This window comes from Papio anubis, chromosome 5, assembly GCF_008728515.1.
Source record: "Papio anubis isolate 15944 chromosome 5, Panubis1.0, whole genome shotgun sequence".
Lineage (NCBI taxonomy): Eukaryota > Metazoa > Chordata > Mammalia > Primates > Cercopithecidae > Papio > Papio anubis.
In genome coordinates this window covers 105,817,189-105,838,754 of record NC_044980.1, presented here as the reverse complement: position 1 = coordinate 105,838,754, position 21,566 = coordinate 105,817,189, and the positions used below count along the sequence as shown (strand labels likewise).

Genomic DNA, 21,566 nt, shown 5'->3' with positions numbered 1-21,566 from the left:
TATTTTCCTTTCCCTAAACTGGTAGTCAACTGCATTTTCAATCTATTATTATTTCCACATATTCAAAATCTTAATCTCAGTCATTAAGACCCTTGACATTCCTTTGCTTTCAAAATGAGCATAACTTTACCTCCTACATGTGCTTCGCCTCCTATATGTGCATTTTGTTACAGAAAAATAAAGCTGGGGTTTACCAAGATTTCCAGGAACTTATCACCATAAAGAAAAATCCAGCCAGGCATGGTGGCTCATGCCTGTAATCCCAGCACTTTGGGAGGTCAACGAGGGCAGATCACAAGGTCAGGAGTTCAAGATCAGCCCGGACAAGATGGTGAAACCCCGTCTGTACTAAAAATGCAAAAATTAGCCAGGCATGGTGGCACATGCCTGTAATCCCAGCTACTCAGGAGGCTGAGGCAGGAGAATGGCTTGAACCTGGGAGGTGGAGGTTGAAGTGAGCCGAGATCGTGCCATTACACTCCAGCCTGGGTGACATAGCGACTCCATCTCAAAAAGCAAAAGAAAAAAATAAAAAAAAAGAAAAACCAAATTTTTGAAATCATAGTACAACAAAACTCCAATTTATCTGGGCTTTTTTCCCCCACCTTTTAAACAGACCAGGCACTTAGCCAGAAAGTAGGTTTGGAATGGACATCAAGAAACTGTGGCAGAAAGAAAGTCTGAAATGTGGATGAGGCCTCCCAGGACATGAATCCTTTTATACTTCTCAACACAACTCAAAATTTTATATATCCATATAATGCCCAACTAAGATCAACATACCAAGTTGCGGTGTGCTGCACCCTTTTTTTTTTTTTTTTTTTTTTTTTTTGAGACAGAGTCTCATTCTGTTGCCCAGGCTGGAGTACAGTGATAATCACAGCTCACTCAGCCTCAACTTCCTGGGCTCAAGTGATCTTTTGCCTCAGCCTCTTATAAGTAGCTGGGACTACAGGTATGTGCCACCACACCTGGCTCATTTTTAATTTTTGTAGAGACAAAAGTCTTGCTATGTTGCCCAGGCTGGCATGGTGTACCCTTTTTAATGTCCCTGAATATACGGCTTTTAAAAGATTCTGTAAAATAACTGATTTCTGAATATATGTTAATTAGATTTCACTATATGCCTAACATGTCCCCACCACCCAAGGTGGCCAGAAAAAAATCCTATTAAGAAGACTTATACTCCCATAACTTCTCTATACTATGAGGAGAAATAATAGACTCTTCAATAAATGACGCTGGGAAAACTGGATATCCACATGCAAAAGAACTGGATCCTTATCATATACCACACATAAAAATGAACTTGAAATGGATAAAAGACTTAAATGCAAGACCCGAAACTGTAGCATTCCTAGAAGAAAACAGGGAAAAAACCCTCTGACACCGATCTTCACCATGATTTTTTTTGTATATGACCCCAAAAGCATAGGTAACAAAAACAAAAATAAAAAAGTGGGACTATATCAAACTAAATTGTAATGATAATTCCTTTCTTCATAGTTAACAGTAACTTTCCATAATATAGTTAAGGCATGTCTTTTAAAATAGTATTATCTTGCTTAAATCACAGACAGTATTACAGAAAAAGAATACAATAATGCTTTTCATTTCTTAAGACTTTTCTAGGCCGGGCGCGGTGGCTCAAGCCTGTAATCCCAGCACTTTGGGAGGCCGAGGCGGGTGGATCACGAGGTCAGGAGATCGAGACCATCCTGGCTAACATGGTGAAACCCCGTCTCTACTAAAAATACAAAAAACTAGCCGGGCGTGGTGGCGGGCGCCTGTAGTCCCAGCTACTCGGAGGCTGAGGCGGGAGAATGGCGTGAACCCGGGAGGCGGAGCTTGCAGTGAGCCGAGATCGCGCCACTGCACTCCAGCCTGGGCGACAGAGCGAGACTCCGTCTCAAAAAAAAAAAAAAAAAAAAAAAAAAAAAAAAAAAAAAAAAAAAGACTTTTCTATATGAAAGCCTTAAATTTAGGTGGTGAATAAATGAGTATCTACTGCACAGGAAATTTCATACAATTCAAAAATAGCACCTAAGAAAAAAATCTACAGCACTTCCAAGTAGCATCTACTAAATCAGTATTTAACAAAGAGCTTTCTACATTCACTAGGATTACTTTCCAAATCAGACAACACACCTACTTTTCATAACCAAGGAAGGAGAAATTCCAAGTATCTTTAATAAAAACCTATACTTAGTATCACCTTAAAAAGTTGAACATTGCCTCCAAAAGAGGGAAAAATGTTCCTTTTAATTGGAAAAAAGGCATACAAATTTACTAATGTGTATACGGAAAGAACCACAGTGATTACCCCCCAAAAATGTTCCCCTTCTAAAGTCAGTGCACCCCTTACATAGATCTGAGAATGAGGTTTCCTAGCCTTTACAATACTGGATGCTTTCTACTCTCCCCAAATCCTTACACAATTATTTACGTATTTAAAATATTCATGCATAGGACTAAGGCTTAACATTCATAAAAGAAACAGCACAGTCTGAAGGGAAGTAATTTCATCTAAATGAATTTGTTTCAGCCAGTTTCTTAGAGAACTCTACATATATCAACTCTTTCTACAGAACATATGCAACTCTTCCTGCCTAACTATCACAGGTCGCATACTCCCACTAAAATAAAAGTTAGGTAAACCAAACCAATTCCCACAAGGCAAAGATTATAAAAAGATAGGAAATGACTTGCCTGTTTCAAAATTATCCTGAAGTTTCCGTGGATGAAGTTTCTTTTCGCACTTCTGTTTAAAAAAAAAAAAAACACACACATACAAGACAGTCACCAGTTAACTTCACTTACTAAAAATCAAAAGATGTATTATCAAATTTCTCAGGGAGAAAACTGAACCAGGAATATAATCATCCCATTCTCTCACCAGTATTTTTGTATTTACTTTTCACACCTACAATTTTTTTTAGTTCTTGATTACATACATATACATTATAAAGACATCAAAAAAACAGACAAGTATTGGCTAGGTGTGGTGGCTCATGCCTGTAATCCCAGCACTTTGAGAGGCTGAAGCAAAAGGATCACTTGAGGCCAGGAGTTTGAGACCAGCAAGGTCACCTCCCAACATACTTTATTTCTAAAACATAAAAATCAGCCAGAGCTAACTAATTTAGCTGAGGTGGCCAGGCACAGTGGTTCACACCTGTAATCCCAGCACTTTGGGAAGTCAAAGCATGAGGACCGCTTGAGCCCAGGAGTTCAAGACCAGTCTGGGCAACATGGTGAGACCTATTTCTACCAAAAAAAATAAATAAATAAATACACACACACACACACACACACACACACACACACACACGAAGTAGTAGGGTGTGGTGCCACACACCTATAGTCCCAGCTGCTCTGGAGGCTGAGGTGGGAGGACTGCTTGAACCAAGGAAGTAGAGGTTGCAATGAGCCAAGATCGCACCACTGCATTTCAGCCTGGGTGACAGAGCAAAACCCTGTCTCAAAAAGACAAAAGAGCTGAGGCAGGAAAATGGCTTGAGCCCTGAAGTTCAAGGCTAGAGTAAGCAATGTACATGCCACTGTACTCTAGACGACAGAGCAAGGCCCTGTCTCAAAAAATATAAAAAAACAAAAAGATTACTCATTACATTTCTCAACCCAGAGCTAATTAGTATTATATCTTTCTAGCTTTTTCCTATGAAGATGTGTGTTAACATCTTTTCATAAAATTGCAAACTTTAAATGGAATTATATGATACATACTAGAACGATAATTTTAAAATATATTGTGAACAAGTTCCTTTTTCAATAAATGTACATCGTCATTTTTAGCAACTTCATGGTAATCTACTGCACAGATCTACAATACTGTATTTAACATCATTTTCTTGGATATTTAGGTTGTTTTCCAGGTTTTCATCATAAAGGGGGTAAACATTCTTTAGATTCCTCTTCTAGGGAAAAGGTGAACACTTTTTTAGGGTTTTGATATAGCAAAACTCCTCTCTAGAAGGTTGTACCAATTAGTAATTTTTATGTGTTACCAATACATTCAATACACAACTGGGTTATTTCTTTTCATCTTTGCCAATCTGATGGGAGAAATGTATCCCATTTCAATTTACATTCTTTGACCACACATACAGTTTAATACTTTTATATGTTTATCAGTCCCTTTTAGTTCTTCTCTTAAAAAACTGCTTATAACTTGCTCTCCATCATTAACTTCCTTCTTAAACAACTTCTAAAAATCTATTCAAGTTCTTCTAGACAAATTTAAGAGTAATTTGTGAAGTTCTCCCAAAAAATCTACAAGGAATTTTACTGGTATCATATTAAACTTATACATTAATTTGAGGACAATTAACACTTGTACAATATTATCAATAAGTTATTGTCAGCCGGGAGCGGTGGCTCACACTTGTAATCCCAGCACTTTGGGAGGCCAAGGCAGGTGGATCACGAGGTCAGGAGATCGAGACTATCCTGGCCAACATGGTCAAACCCTGTCTCATACTAAAACACAAAAAAACTAGCCGGGACGGTGGTGCATGCCCGTAGTCCTAGCTACTCAGGAGGCTGAGACAAGGGAATCACCTGAACCCAGTGAGGTAGAGGTTGCAGTGAGCCGAGATCGTGCCACTGTACTCCAGCTTGGCGACGGAGTGAGAGTCCATCTCAGAAAAAAAAAAAAAAAGTATCTGTCTAGTTTTTGTTAAAAACAGCTGTTGAATTATATTAAGATTGTCTTCTCTGTTTTTGTCACCTTGTCACCACTTTTATCAGACAGAAGAGAAATAATAATAAAGGTAAAGTAGTGAAATGAATCATTAGAACCCAAATTAAGTAAACACCCAGGGAATTCAGGTAAAATATTTTTGCTAAAAATTTGAAATTGCTATTATTACTCACCAATAAATGAAAAACAGGTGAAGCTACAATAAGAAAACCCAATATACAAACATCAGGACTTACAGAAAAGATAACGCAGGAGACTGTTAGTTATGAATTAACTTTTGGAGGACTGACTAAACAAAAGAATGAAAGAAAATGCTTTAAATTATTCAGTTATTTGTCATTAGGCCTAATGACAATAGCACTGGCTGTGAGTGCTGTGTGTTTGTTTTCTTAATTTTCTAAACTCTATCAACCTCGAGAAAAAAATACATGAATTCCCCCAAACTTTTACCTTCATTGAAATAATACACAGTATTTAGAAAAACACGGAGCAACAGCCAAATAATTGCTCTTGAGAACAGGTTTGAGTACACAACGATATTATAATAAATGTAAACAGCCACATAAAAAATTAGATGTACAGCTGAATCAACATGATAAATTTGTAATTAAGAGCAGCCAGAGAATTTTAGTGTGAATAGTACACAATTCAGCTACATAAAAATCCTACTAGTATATCAATTAAAATAAGAACAAAGCAAGTAACATTCCTGTTCTTTAGCAATGCCCTTGTTTCACTCTTCAGAAGATGAACTACCAACTTAGTGTGAGAGCTGTAACTCTTACCATCAAAGAATTCTGCTGCTTTCCTGGCTGAAGCCCATTTGTTCTTTTCTTTTGATTAGGTGAATCTTGATACTGTTTTCTGCCATTTCCCCTCACACTTTGATTCTGTTTTTCCAATAAGAAATAAAATATGAATCTATAGTATAATGTAATAGCACAAAAAAAGCACCCCATGAATATGTTTAGCTGGTTGAATCAAATTTTTAGCAAAGCTTCTCCTACCCAAATTTTCATGAATTCTATCAATGTATTTTCTTATATTAGTCAGTGCTTCCCAACCAAAGCAAGAGTTCTCTAAAGGTATGAAATAGCAAATATACTTGCCCCTAGAAATCTTTCCACACCTCGGCTGGGCACAGTGGCTCATGCCTGTAATCCCAGCACCTTGGGAGGCTGAGGCGCATGGATCACGAGGTCAGGAGATGAGACCATCCTGGCTAACACAGCAAAACCCCATCTCTACTAAAAATACAAAAAATTATCCGGGCGTGATGGCGCACGCCTATAGTCCCAGCTACTCAGGAGGCTGAGGCAGGAGAATCACCCGAACCCAGGAGGCGGAGGTTGCAGTGAGTCGAGATGGCACCACTGCACTACAGCCTAGGTGACAGAGGGAGACTCCGTCTCTTAAAAAAAAAAAAAAAAACAGAATAAAGAAAAAAACAGACAGATATCTTTCCACACCTCTTGCCTTATCCCATGTCTGCTTATAGATCTTGCTTCTAATGCATAAATGGAACTTCTCTGTAAAGGAATGCTGAGGGACATTGGCTACAGTTCTTAAAGCAGAAAATGGGTAGCTGTAGTAATCGTTACCCTAGAAATCTGCTTTAAATTATTAATAAGCACTATTTTTATGAAATGTTTACTATATTTTTACAAAATAACAAAGATTACTATTTTTTAAATAGTCTCACTGTGTTGCCCAGGCTGGAGCGCAGTACTTGGCTCACTGCAACCTCGCCTCCCAGGTTCAAGCGATTCTCCTGCCTCAGCCTTGCGAGTAGCTGGGATTACAAGCACATGCCACTACACCTGGCTAATTTTTGTATTCTTAATAGAGACGGTGAAGGTTTTCACCATGTTGGCCAGGCTGGTCTCAAACTCCTGACCTCAAGTGATCCACCCACGTTGGCCTCCCAAAGTGCTAGAATTACAGGCGTGAGCCACTGTGCCTGGCTAAGATTGATGTTTTTAAAATGTGGGCATTATTCCTAAACTTAGACATGCAATAGTTTAAATCTTGCTATTAAATTGCTTTAAGATAATTTTCCTACCAAAAAAATTCTTAAGTTTAAATTAAAACGAACATTTTAAACATTAATTTGTCATTTGAGATATTGAAATGATAGCAATTTGAGGACTGGCTAAATAGTATAAACAGGAGGAACTTCTAAAATACACATCTATAAAATAAGAACGTTTATTTACATTCCAACCTATAGAAAAAAATAACCAGCTGCTAAAATAGCTGGAAAATAATAACCTAAGTGATGTGAAGAAAATATAGCTTTGAATGACTCATGTTACTGTACACTTTCAATTTAGTTTCATTCCACTTTTCCCAGCATGTGTTTTAATTGTGATACAATATACATACAATTTACCACATCAACCACTTGTGATTGTATAATTCAGTGGCATTAAGTACAGTCAGCACTACCCACTTCCCCAACTTCTATCATCCCAAACAAAAACCTTGCAACCAATAAACAGTAACTCCCTATTCTCCTCTCCCTCTAGCCTTGGTAATCTCTAATTGACTTTGTGTCTCTATGAATTTGCCTATTTAGGAATAGAATAACATTAATACAATATTTATCCTTTTGTGTCTGGCTTATTTCACTTAGCATAATGTCCTCGAGGTTCACCCATATTGTAGCATGCTTCAGAATTTTTTTTTTTTTTTTGGAGACTGGGTCTCACTCCCGTTGCCCAGGCTGGAATGCAGTGGCGCCACTACAGCCTTGACTTCCCAGGCTCACTTGGTTCTCCCACCTCAGCCTCCTGAGCAGCTGGAACTACATGCGTACACTACCATGCCTAATTTTTTCTATTTTTAGTAGTAGAGACATGCTGCCCAGGTGGGTCTCCAACTACTGGGCTCAAGTACCAAAGAGTTGGGATTATAGGCATGAGCCACCATGCCTGGGCAGAATTTCATTTCTTAATTTCTTTAAGGCTGAATGATATTCCATTATGGGTATACACCACATTCTTTATCCATTCATCTGTTGACAGGCATATGAGTTGTTTCCACCTTTTGGCTATTGTGAATAATGCTGATATGAACATTGGTATACAAGTTAGCTGTTTAAGTTCCTGCTTTCAATTCTTTGGGGTATTACCTAGGAATGGGATTGCTGAGTCATATGGTAACTCTATGTTTAACTGAGAAATTGCCAAACTGTTTTCCACAGCAGCTGCACCATTTTACACTCCCATCAGTAATGCACAAGGTCTCTAATTTCTCCACATCCTCAGCAATACTTGCTTTCTGTTTTGTTATTTTTGTTTTTTATTATAGCCATCCTAATGGGTAAGAAGTGGTATCTCACTGTGGAGATACCACTGATTATTAATAATGTTCCCTAATGATTAATAATGTTGAGCATCTTTTGTGTACTTATTGGCCATTTGCATATCTTCTTTGCAGAACTGTCTATTCAAGTCTTCTGTCCAGTTTTAAATTAGGTTGTTTTGTTGTTGCTGAGTTCCAAGAATTCTTTACATATTCTGGATATTAACCTCTTATCATATACAATTTGCAAATGTTTTCTCCTATTTTGTGGGCTATCTTTTCACTATTTTGAAAATGTCTTCTGAAGCATACAAGTTTAATTTTGACAAGCCCAGTATATATATATATATATATATATATATATACACACACACACACACACACATACACACACACACAATTTTTTGTTTTGTTTTGTTTCTTTGAGACAGAGTTTCGCTCTTATTGCCCAGGCTGGAGTGCAATGGCACAATCTTGGCTTACTGCAGCCTCTGCTTCCCGGATTCAAGCAATTCTCCTGCCTCGGGCTCCGAAGTAACTGGGATTACAAGAGTCTGCCACTACGCCCGGCTAATTTTTTGTATTTTTAGTAAAGACAGGGTTTCACCATGTTGGTCAGGCTGGTCTCGAACTCCTGACCTCAGGTGATCCACCACCTCGGCCTCCCAAAGTGCTGAGATTACAGCCATGAGCCACCATGCCCAACCAAGCCCAGTATATTTTTAAAATTAAAAAAAAAAAAAAGTAACATTGAAACCTGAAATTAAAAAGACAGATAATATCAAGTATTAGTAAAGATGTGGAACAATTAGAACTCTCATGTATTTTGCTGAGGATATAAATAACTTGAGGAAATTAGCAAATAGATACTACATAACACAGGCATATCCAGTGATCCAACAATTCTACTTTTCTTTCCTTTTAGTTACACAGAACTGTGTATATTCATCAAAAGACGGGTATAGGAATGTTCATAGTAGCACTGTTAAAGCCCCAAACTGGAAACAAGCAAAATGTGCATTAACAGTGTTATGAATAAATAAATTGTGGTGTTTAGAACATGTGGAAAAAGGAAAACCAGTATTAATAGCAGTGTAATTATACACTCAAATACAACAATGAAAATCGAAGTTTACAATATGCTGTTACTTTTTCTTCCTGAACAAAAGCCAATAGATCCCACTTATGTTAATTTGGAAAATACTTGACTTATGACTTATTTTTAAATGAACCTTTCATTGGCAGCATATACACAAAAGTCAGATGTTAATTCTTATTATTCACTGTACTGGATTTACACCAGAATTGTAAACGTTAAGAAGCCTCAGCCCTACTTCAAATCACAAGTAAGGAACATACAAGGCTTTGATCAGTAACTCAGAGATCTCTGTAACTATTAAGATGTAATTCCTCAATTGAGAATGATTTCAAAGCCAAAGATCTAAATTTCTGAAAAGACTGTACTTGTGTATCACTCACCTTTCCTTTTAAAAGGTCAGACATTTCAGAATGATTATTATATGGCTTTTGCTGCAGTGATTGCCTGTGCTTTACCCACTGGTCACCAGGAGAACCGTCAGGAAATAACTGCTGACTGTGGCGGAATTTGGTTCGACTATACCAAGATTTAAAAAATAATCAAATCAGAAAATGTTCACTTATAGTTCTTTTAACACCTTAATAGTTAAATTTATAGACTACATGTTTTATTTTCTTATTTACTGTCTATCTCCCCCACTGGAATATAAGTTCTATGAGGGCAGAGATTTTAATCTGTACTGCTTTATCCCCATCACCCAGATAAGTGCCTGGTATTCAATAAGTATTTCTTGAATGAATTAATAAGCTATTACTATTTTTCATCCTAGACTTTAAAAAATTATCCAGGCCATCTCCTCCCTATAAGTGATTATAGTGCATATTAAAAAATATGGAGAATATAAATCTAAATTTAGATGAAACAAATGAATGTATTTTCCTTTTTTGAGACTGGGTTTCCCTCTGTCATCCAGGCTGGAGTGCAGGGCAGGATCACAGCTCACCGTGGCCTCAACCGCTCAGGCTCAAGCCATTCTTTCACCTCAGTCTCCAAAGTCGCTGAGACTACAGGCACATGCCACCTTGCCCTGCTAATTTTTTGAAACTGTACAAGTCAGTTACAGACCACATCCTAGCTGGAAGAGGATCTGAGAAAGTAAGGTACCCTCTAAAATATAAAATTAAAGGGCACAAGATAATGAATGAGCAAATTAAGACCCAGTTTCGAATTCTTCTGCAAAAGAATCTAATTTTAAAATGTTGTACTCATGCACGCTGAGCGCGGTAGCTCACACCTATACTCCCAGCACTTTGGAAGGCCGAGGAGGGTAGCTCACTCAAGGTTAGGAGTTCGAGACCAACTTTTGACTAATATTACAATAACCATAGATTCTGAAAGACATCAGGCCATTTAGTCCAAGCTCCTGTCCTCAGAATATTCATCTAAAATGGAATGCTACCTATTTAAGAAATACTTACTATAGAGGTGGTTTACTCCTATTTCTGAAGCTCTGTCATAAAAGCAAATCCAAATTACAGAAAATGTAAAAATCAACTCTTTCTGAATCTAACATAGGCAACTTTCTAACAAGGTGATTATGCTTTTTATATATATATGCTTAAAAACACAGGCTTATTTAACAAAGTTACTTCCCCAGCCTACTCTGTAACTGACTTGGATGCAATTAAGTTGTAAGCCAGAGGCCAGGCAGGGTGGCTCACGCCTGTAATCTCAAAACTTTGGGAAGCTGAGGCAGGAGGATCACTGGAGCCCAAGAGTTTAACAGCAACCTGGGCAACATAGGGAGAGTCCCATCTTTATAAAAAATTTTTAAAAATTAGCCAGGCTTAGTGGCATCTGCCTGTGCTCCCAGCGACTCAGGGGACTAAGTGGGACAATTACTTGAGTCTGGGAGGTCAAGGCTGCAGTGAGCTGTGATCATGCCACTGTACTCCAGCCTGGGCAATGAAAACAAAAAGTTCCAAGCAAGAAAATGTTCTTCATGGTTCATGTCCAAGTAGTAGTCACTTTTGATAATACACAGTCTCTGATACAAATTTTTTTTTTTTATTTTTTATTTTTTGAGACAAGACTCTCGCTCTGTCACCCAGGCTGGAGTACAGTGCCACTATCTTGGCTCACTGTAACCTCCGCCTCCCGGGTTCAAGAGATTCTCCTGCCTCAGCCTCCTGAGTAGCTGGGATTACAGGTGCCTGCCACCACACCGGGCTATTTTTTGTATTTTTAGTACAGATGGGGTTTCACCATGCTGGCCAGGCTGTTCTCAAACTCCTGACCTCAGATGATCCACCTGCCTCGGCCTCCCAAAGTGCTGGGATTACAGGCGTGAGCCACTGCGCCCGGCTGGGAAATATTTTTTAAAAGCCCAAGTCTTCACTGTTCTATCTCCAATTTAACAAGCTGTATTAGCATCCTTCCTCTCCCCTACAAGAAAACAAAACTTAATATATCCTCCATCCAAATGTCTTTAGAAACTCAATTATCTTAAAAGTAGGATAAGAGAACAGAGAAATAACACTAAGAACACACAAGACTTTTTTTTCCTAGTGTTCTATCTAAAAAGTTGGTATCCTCTTGAGTATACTATTTTAAAAGGTGCCTGAAGCTCCTTTCCAACTCCAATTAACCTTTTTCCTCTCATCAGAAACCCTTTAAAAAAATCTTCTATTATCTGTGAGACCAGTAACAAAGAGTATCTATAAAAAGAAATCTTACACCCTCTACAAATTTTAGAAGCAAAATACTATTATTCTACTTTTAAAAACTATCAGAAAATCAGGATTCCATGAATATATTTCTTTACCTCAATTTCTCCACAGTGGGTTTAGCTGGCGTGCTACCAGTTGAGGAAAATCCATTGTCACTGTCTGAGGAATCACCAAATCTTCGAGAAAGCCAGTCCCTTAATGGTCTGCAGAAACATTAAGAATTCACTTTCAAAATATGGCTACAGACAGAAGATGACTATCACAACCATGTAAGTTTCATTTCAAGAAATATGAACACACCTGATAAAGGGAATGGCCATAAAAAATTTGTTAGGTGCCAAACCAAGTTTGGATTTGGGGGTCATATCATTTCTATGACAAGGCAATTTCTCAATAGAGAACCACTCAATGTTCTGAAACACAGAAGAAAATAATTCATTTAGTTAATTTTTATCAAGGAGTTTATAAAAGGAATTCCCTACTTATTCATTTGGGATACTGTCCAGTAACCTGAAAATATGCTTGATACATACCCGAATTTCTCTTCTAGTTTTTGGGTTAAATTTTGTGTCTTTTGGAATTCCTGGAATAATGTACAAACGAGCTAGCTGGTCATTGATTCGAAGTTCAATGTAATCATCCTTACAAATATAGTCTTTGATATCAAAACCAGTTTCTTCAAAGACCTGGAAACAAAAAATTTGGATGAAATTTTCATTTTAGTTATTAGGCCTCTAGTTCATTAAAATTTATTCTAAAGACAAAACTCAGAAAAAGGGGACATTACTTGTATTCCCTACTTCTAGAAATGACAGGCTGGTACAGAAGTGCATAAGAGACGTAAAAAAAGTTCTTATGCCCTATTGTTTCTAATACTGTATCCACAGGTGGTATAGCAGGTATATAGAGAACCAGTCCTCTGGAGACCTGATAGCTGACATTCAAACACACCAAAACTATACACCTTTCGCAGAATAAAATCCTGAAGGCTTGTGATAGAGGTTTCAAGATTTCTCACTTCCCAATTCTTAACATTTACATACAGAAGGTAAGGTAATTAAATCATCAATCATGTGGAACTGATCCATGCAAGCTGTCTGAGCATTCCCATCAGAGGAAAAGTCCAGATGCTTTGGTTTTCCTCTTCTTCGAAACTAAGGTCTAATCTACTGCTTGAGACAGAGCTTAATAATGTTTTCGATTAATAAATCAATCTTGTTGGCTTAGATTTACAATTTTAACAATTAAGGCTGGATGACTTAAAAGTTTACCTATCAATATGTACAACTGTCTTCAAAGACACCATTAAGAGAGTCAAAAGATAAACCAGAAGAGACAGTACATTCATATCAAGAATATATTAAAAACTCGGTGGGGGGTGTGTGTGTATGTGTGTGTATTAGACAAGTAACTGCACTTCAGAAAAATGGGACTGGGCACAGTGACTCACACCTGCAGTCTCAGCACTTTGGAAGGCCAAAGAGGGAGAATCACTTGAGCCCAGTTGTTCGAGACCAGCCTAGGCAACATAGTGAGACTCCATCTATACAAAAAATAAGTAAAAATTAGCCTGGCATGGTGGTGCACACCTGTTTTTCTTCTTCTTCTTCTTCCTTTTTTTTTTTTTGAGATAGAGTTTCGCTCTTGTTGCCCAGGCTGAAGTGCAACGGTGGGCTCTTGGCTCAGTGCAACCTCTTGCTTGCAATTCTGCCTCAGCCACCTGAGCAGCTGGGATTACATGCGCCCGCCACCACGCCCAGTTAAGTTCTGTATTTTTAGTAGAGACAGGGTTTCACCATGTTGGCCAGGCTGGTGTCCAACTCCTGACCTCAGGTGATCCACCCGCCTCCCAAAGTGCTGGATTATAGGTATGAGCCACCACACCCGGCCCCACACCTGTTTTTCTAGTTACTCAGTAGGCTGGGGTGAGAGGATCACTGGATCCGAGGAGTTCCAGGCTACAGTGAGCCATGATCACCACCCCACTGCACTCCAGTCTAGGTAACAGAGCAAGACCCTGTCCAAAAAAAAAAAAGAAAAAAAAAACATAGGCTGGGTGCGGTGGCTCATACCTGTAGTCCCAGCACTAAGGGGAGGCCGAGGCGGGTGAATCACCAGAGGTCGGGAGTTCAAGACCAGCCTGACCAACATGAAGAAATTCCAGCTCTACTAAAAATACAAAATTAGCTGGGCGGGGTGGCGCATGCCTGTAATCCCAGCTACTCGGGAGGCTGAGGCAGGAGAATCGCTTGAACCCCCCAAGATCATGCTACTAAACTCCAGCCTGGGCAACAAGAGCAAAACTCCATCTTAAAAAAAAAAAAAAAAAAAACCGGAAAAATTTTAAAAATTTTATGTTTCTTAAATTCTAGTTTTATAGTTCTTCTCCTTAGCTCCTTAGCTCTGTTCTTTGAATAATGCCTCAAAAATCAGAAGTATACATAGCTAGTCATGTGAATCTGCATAATTGGATATTATGCTGAAAGGAAATTGTATAATCTAAAATCCTTATGGGCTGAGGTGTTATCTTTGTGTTACAAATAGTATCTAACTATATGCTTAATAAAAAAAAAGTACTCAAGAAAAAGTGACGAACAGTTTCAGATTAAAGGAGACTGAAGAGATGTGTCAATTAAATGCAAATACAACAAATGAGCATGGATTGGATCCTGGATGGGCAAACCAGTGGGAACTGCTAAACCATAATGGGCAATTAGTGAATGTGAATATGAACTGCCCATTAGATAACAAACAGCACCATATCAATGTTACATACCTGAATCTGAGAATTTCACTGTGATTACCCTAAAAGAATTCCTCGTTCTTAAAACATACATGCAGAAGCAATAAAGGACAAAGGGGCATTATGTCTGTAATTTACTCACAAATAATTCAGCAATAATAAAAAAAACTCTGCACACATATTTATCAAAAGTAATATAGCAAATACGGTATAATATTAACTAAAGTCTATTCTTTGAATTAATCTATTCTTCTCTACATATGACATTATCTCATCCTGAATGTAATTTTTATGGGGTCACGCAGCTAGAATGTTTAGATCTTAGTGCTTTCACTCAACTATGTACTTTGCGCTTAATAAGTGACAGGCACTGCTCTAGGCAGTGAATTTAGTAATGAATGACGCAAGCAGCACCCTTTAAGGAGTTCAGTTTACAACAGAAAAAAATTTTTTTTTTTTTTTTTTTTTTTGAGACGGAGTCTCGCTCTGCCGCCCAGGCTGGAGTGCAGTGGCCCGATCTCAGCTCACTGCAAGCTCCGCCTCCCGGGTTCACGCCATTCTCCTGCCTCAGCCTCCCGAGTAGTTGGGACTACAGGCGCCCGCCACCGCGCCTGGCTATTTTTTTGTATTTTTTTTAGTAGAGACGGGGTTTCACCGTGTTAGCCAGGATGGTCTCGATCTCCTGACCTCGTGATCCACCCGTCTCGGCCTCCCAAAGTGCTGGGATTACAGGCTTGAGCCACCGCGCCCGGCAACAGAAAAAATTTTAATGTAAGTATTATGAGGTAGGAGGAGGGTGCCTAATTCAGTCTTTAGTAGACATCTTTGAGAGTTGGGGGATGGTCACCTTTGGTTATGGACAGGAATCTATTCTGCTGGGTAAACGGGAGCTAGGACCTAAAAGATAAATAGGGGTTTGCCAAACCAACAAGGAGAAAAAAGGCCTCCTGTTTAGAGAGCCAGGAATGGCTACAGCTTAAGAATTACATGGGAGGAAGTAGTACAATATGAGGCAAAACAGCAAGGGCCACCAGCACTAAAAGAGGTAGATTCAAACTGTCCAGTCAATTCTGCAAGTGATAAAACAGATTTGCCTGTAAAATTAGGCAAGTATTCTCATTAAATATTTGCCAGGAAAAAGTTTTAATAGTTGAAATATATAAACAGACACCAAAGACAAAAATTTTTATACCACACTTCCTGTGAATCAAATCTATTGCTGTATTATAATATAGCATTTAATTCTCCTGACAAAAGGAGTATCACCAACTTCTCTAATGTTAAATGATAGAAATCCACATGTAAAATTTTTTTTAAAGTGTTACCCAAAGGGCTGGGCACAGTGGCTCACACTTGTAATCCCAGCCCTTTGGGAGGCCAAGGCTGGTGGATCACGAGGTCAGGAGTTCAAGACCAGCCTGGCCAACATGGTGAAACCCCGTCTCTAAAAATACAAAACTTAGCTGAACGAGGTTGCATGTGCCTGTACTCCCAGCTACTCGGGAGGCTGAGACAGGAGAATCGCTTAAACCCGGGAGGCGGATGTTGGGTTGCAGTGAACTGAGATCGTACCACTGCACTCCAGCCTGGGTGACAGAACAAAACTCTGTCTCAAAAAAAAAAAAAAGTGTAACCCAAAGAGCAGCAGTGTACGAGACAATGAAATCCTGTCTATAATCTTCATCCTATAAGCCTACAGTAAGAGGCAGAATAAATTGACTAATAGTTGCTTTGTATTAATTCTACTAAATTATATAAGTGCATATGAAAGTCAGTTTCATTACAATAAACCATTGTTTTGCCAAATAATAAGGAATGATATATTAAATCTTGAAACCACAAGTGAACAGTTAAGTATTATTTGCTTCTTCTCAAGAAAGTTGATGTTTCACCACAAATCACAACAAAAATACAATTGAGATTATTATGCCTTCTACAATATTTAGAAAACATCTTTGTCCTGTTAAATAAAACTTACAGGAGGCCATGGTATGGACTGCATTCCCACACTAGGCCCCAACAGACCTAAACAAAATGGAATTACTCATGCTAACATTCCATGTCACCAACCAAAGCTAAGTTGTTCTCCTATCCTTCAAGAAATCTGGAGAGAAACAGGTAATAGCCAAATCCCAAAACAGACCAGTTTCAGTCAGCATAAGGAAGTCCCCTCTGCTTTAACCTTTAGAATAAAACTAACTTTGAAACGCCAAACTACATTTGAGTTTTGGTTCTGCTTTCCTCAGCTCTTTTCTCTCTTTAAAGCCAATCTCCTTTGCTCAGCCATTGGAATGCTCATTCTATTTTATGGAATAAAATATTGCTTATTTCTAAAATTGCAAATAAACCCATCACAATCTTTAAATTTGTTGTGACTTTATCTTTTGACAGTCCTAAATCTATTTCAACAAATCAACTATTCAGAAATAGTCAAATTGACAAAGGTGAGCCAAAAGGTCAAACAGAAGATTGGAAATTACTAATTAAGACTGCCCTAAAAAAAAAAAAAAAACCGGTCTGCCCCTAGCTTTCTATTGATAATTACTTACACATTCTCCCTAAGTAGCTTGTCTGCCACTGCTGCTTTAGGCTTAGCCCACAGACTCTTCCCTGTTTGGGGATGTGTCAAATTCTGCTACAATGTAACAAAACACTTCTGGACTGCCATATATAATAAAATAACAACATTAATATACTGTATGAATGCTATAATAAGCTAAATAAAAATGCTATTAGCAACTTAAAATTGTAAGCACCCATGGTAGAACTGCGTAACTTAAATGCAAGAAAAAAGTGCTTAAAATATCAGCCTAAGTCTAATAAGTAGTTAGAAAATTAGAACAAAATCTTTCCTCATCTGTTAATACAAGTTGAAATGAAAAAGAAAAACGAGGCATTAATAAACTACTAAGAATGGAATAACCAACTGGTTTACCACTGGTAATGTCACTCAGTCAAGCCCTGCAGCTTCTTTTATGCTGCAGCACCACCAAGTGGCAGAAGGACAAACTGCAATTCTAGCTGAATACTTTCATCATTCAAAACAGGGCACTGCTATGGACTAAATTATGTCCCCCCCACCGAAAAATTCGTATGTTGAAGCCCTAACCCCCAAAGTAACTGTATTTGGAGATAGGGCTTTGAGGAAGTAATAAAAGCCAAATGAGATCCATAAGCGCAGGCCCTAATCTGATAGGGCTGGTGCCATTTTTATAAGAAGAAACACCAGAGCTCTCCCTGCATATACCCAAGAAGGCCACAAGTTTGCTCAGCAAGGTGTTAATCTATAAGTCACCTTGCTCTTGGACTTCCCAGCATCCAGAACCGTTGCAAAATAAATTTCTGTTGTTTAAGCCACTCCATCTGTGGTATTTTGTTACGCTAGCCCCAACAGACTAAAACAGCAACACTTCACCCTAATCCCAAACTTTATGACAAAGTTGGTCATTTAAAAATCAAAAGTCAACCTTGCCTTTAAAACTCCTATTCCAAAAATTTACTGAAGTTAAAGTTCCTTAGTCAGCTATAAAAGGATGTCATGGAGATCAAAAAGAATGTTTAGAGGTTAGAATTTTTATTATGAAAATGAAAAAATTATCCCTGAAATTAAGAGACTATGGCTCCTCAGAATGTCTGTGCTTCCCTCAAACCAAGACAAAAACCTAAAATGGAACTAGTTTTGTTATTCCAACTAATGTAATACCCTCTTCCTGACCTGGACAACCACCTTACTGCTGTAAGACCAGTCTAATTCCATGTACAGAGCTACGATCAATTCCTCTAAGTAGGATACTATTGATTTCTATTTTGTCCTTCCTTATGAGCAAGAGAACTACAAAGTTTGAGGAAATAAAAGGGAGGACTTTTACAGATACTCCGTCTCATTTCCTACCCTCTACAGAAAGAAAAGCTAAGCTCTTAGGGGATGTGGCAATTCCTCACATTCTCACCAAACTGCTTTCAATTTTAAGAATTGTGCATTAACCTTCATTTACTCATACACAACAGCTTTGTTTATAGGCTGTTGTAAATAATAGCTTGGGCAAGCTGCTTCATATCAAATTTAAAATACAGCATTTTCAATCATTTTTTAATCCCATTACAAAGTAAATAACCACTAATGGTTTTTCTATAATAAACAACCACCAGTAGTTTGTAAAAATTTTCACTATTATCCCTCATTAATAGTTACACCCCAACTTAAAGTAGGCAATAAACACTGTTGCAGGAAATCAAGTCAAACATATACAAGGCAATGAATTCTAATGAAATATGCCACAAAATCCATATTACCATTTCAAAAAGTCTTAAATTCATCAAATCACTATCACCTTAGAATTTTTTTCCTTAAAGATATTACTTCTAAAGGACTTGAGTGAATCTCCTTAAAGGTCTTTATGGCTTACAGAGGTTAAGTGACTAGCTTCAAGTCTCTAGGGTACTGGGTAACAAAATCTATGCTAGAACAAAAATCTTTCAAGTCCTAGGCCATCTGCTTTCCCTTATATCATACTTCCTGTTAGTTCAACTTCTCAAATCTCAAGAATAATTGTGTGATACATGATAAATTGTGTGATAAATGGTAAGAACTAAGAATATGGCCAACAATCCATCACAAGGTATTATATAATAGTGAATTGTAAAGACAATAATTGCTACTGAAGTTCAGAGACTACTGTTTGCTAGAGTTAACTGGTAAGATTTTTAAATAGAATTTTAAGTAAGAATGAAGGCTGGGAATGGTGGCTCATGCTTGTAATTCTAGCACTTTGGGAGGCTGAGGCAGGATCACTTAAGCCCAGAAGTTCAAGACCAGACTAGGCAACATAGTGAGACCCCCATTATTTAAAAAAAAAAAAAAAATTAGCCAGGCATGGTGGCATGCAACTGTGGTCCCAACTACTTGGGAGGCTAAGAGGCAGGATGATTGCTTGAGCCCAGGCAGTCAAGGCTGCAGTGCACTATGATCATGTCACTGTACTCCAACCTCAGTAACACAGCAAGACCTTGTCTCAAAAAAAAAAAAAGAAAAAAAAAGGAAAAGGAATGAACTTCAAAGAACATCCATTATAAACTTCATTTTAAGAAACTAAGGACCAGTCAAGCACGGTGGCTCATGTCTGTAATCCCAGCACTTTGGGAGGCCGAGGAGGACAGATCACTTGACCTCAGAAGTTCAAAATCAGCCTGGACAACACAGACTTTGCCTCTACAAAAAAAAAAAAAAAAATCAAAAAAATTAGCTAGGCATGGTGGTGCACACCTGTAGTCCCAGCTACTCTGGAGGCTGAGGCAGGAGGATGGCTTGAGCCCAGGAAGTCAAGGCTGCAGTGAACTATGATGGTACCACTGAACGACAAAGGGAGATCCTACACCAAAAATAATTATATGTGTATGTGTGTATCTGTATGTGTATATTTATACACACACACACACATAGATACACACACACATATATGAGAGAGAAAAGAAACTTAAGCCCTATACACAGTTAGTTGGTGGCAGTTGCAGTCCTTCAGGGAAAAGGGATTTGAGTTGGGTTTAGAAACATATCCAGATAGGAGCTGAACAGAAGGAACAAGAGAGGACATTCTAGGTAGCGAAATAACAGCAAAAAAAAAAAATTTTTTTTGAGACAGAGTTTCACTTTTGTAGCCCAGGCTGGAGTGCAATGGTGATCTCGGCTCACTGCAACCTCTGCCTCCCAGGTTCAAGAGATTCTCCTGCCTCAGCCTCCCAAGTAGCTGGGATTACAGGAATGTGCCACCATGTCCAGCTAATTTTTGGTATTTTTAGTAGAGACAGGGTTTCTCCATGTTGGTCAGGCTGGTCTCAAACTCCCGACCTCAGGTGATCCGCCCACTCAGCCTCCCAAAGTGCTGGGATTACAGGAGTGAATCACCATGCCCAGCCATAACAGCAAAAATTTCAAGGCCGAAACAAATCAATCAAGTTTGAGAGAGAGAATAAACTGTTTTGACTGAAAATACAATAAATTCAGAAAAGGTTAAGATTTGTGTCGGGAAGAGGGGACAGAGTTTAAAAACTTAAAGAATTAAACTTTATCCTGTAGGCAGTGGAAAGCCTGAGTGAGTTTTCAGCAACAAACGTCAACTTCTCAGAAAAGTCCAAATTGGGGCCGGGCGCTGTGGCTCACGCCTGTAATCCCAGCACTTTGGGAGGCTGAGGCAGGTGGATCACGAGGTCAGGAGATCGAGACCACGGTGAAACCCCATCTCTACTAAAAATATAAAAAAATGAGCCGGGCGCAGTGGTGGGCTCCTGTAGTCCCAGGTACTCGGGAGGCTGAGGCAGGAGAATGGCGTGAACATGGGAGGCGGAGCTTGCAGTGAGCTGAGATCACGCCACTGCACTCCAGCCTGGGTGACAGAGTGAGACTCCGTCTCAAAAAAAAAAAAAAAAGAAAATTCCAAATTGTGCACTTGTCAGGAAGCCAAGACTATAAACATAAAACAAGGATTACAATAGCCAAAATGTTTTACCCATAGCAAATCTAATTCTAAAGGGAAAGGAGGGAAAAATGTCATCATAAAGAAAGGAACAAGAGATAAAACAAAATGGCCCATTAAAAAAATGGGAACAGATAAGAGAATAAATGAAAAGAGATGTGGATAAAAGAATCAACAGTGATGTTAGAAAAATTTAAGTTACTTCAAGCACTTTCCAGCACTCAAGTTCTGGAAAGGGCTAAGACAGTCCAAAGAAGTCATATATGGCTAAAAAAAATACATTCAGACCCTAACAGCCAAATTTACCGTGTATCAAACTGGAATAACTTACCTCTCTAGCAGCACAATCATGAGGAGCTTCTTCTTTATTTACTTTTCCTTTTGGAAATCCCCAGCCTGACTTTGCTAGGTAACCCTGAACCAGTAGTACCTATAAAACAAGCAGAGGTAAAAATCAAACTTGCCCTCCTTTTCCATGCTCCTTTCTAAAAATCAAAGCCATTTTTCTCTGTGCTTGAGGTAACTGTTTATCTTCCATGACCCTGAATACACCACCACC

General features: G+C 38.5%; 1 protein-coding gene across 4 annotated transcripts in view; it reads right to left on the bottom strand.

Moving 5' to 3' along the window:
- Window positions 1–21,566, bottom strand: part of DCP2 (decapping mRNA 2) — a 42,840-nt gene that overhangs the window by 7,807 nt on the left and 13,467 nt on the right. For 2 of the 4 annotated variants that reach the window (XM_003899998.5, XM_021939600.2), the window contains exons 4-10: window positions 21,339–21,437; window positions 12,328–12,480; window positions 12,095–12,207; window positions 11,890–11,997; window positions 9,506–9,641; window positions 5,506–5,610; window positions 2,710–2,761 (exon numbers count right to left, since the gene is read on the bottom strand). In XM_003899998.5, coding sequence (XP_003900047.1) covers window positions 2,710–2,761; window positions 5,506–5,610; window positions 9,506–9,641; window positions 11,890–11,997; window positions 12,095–12,207; window positions 12,328–12,480; window positions 21,339–21,437 — 766 coding nt within the window. Of the gene's footprint in view, window positions 1–2,709; window positions 2,762–4,578; window positions 4,659–5,505; window positions 5,611–9,505; window positions 9,642–11,889; window positions 11,998–12,094; window positions 12,208–12,327; window positions 12,481–21,338; window positions 21,438–21,566 lie in introns of all 4 variants that reach the window. The other 2 variants (XM_031666395.1, XM_009208898.4) reach the window with 2 other exon arrangements.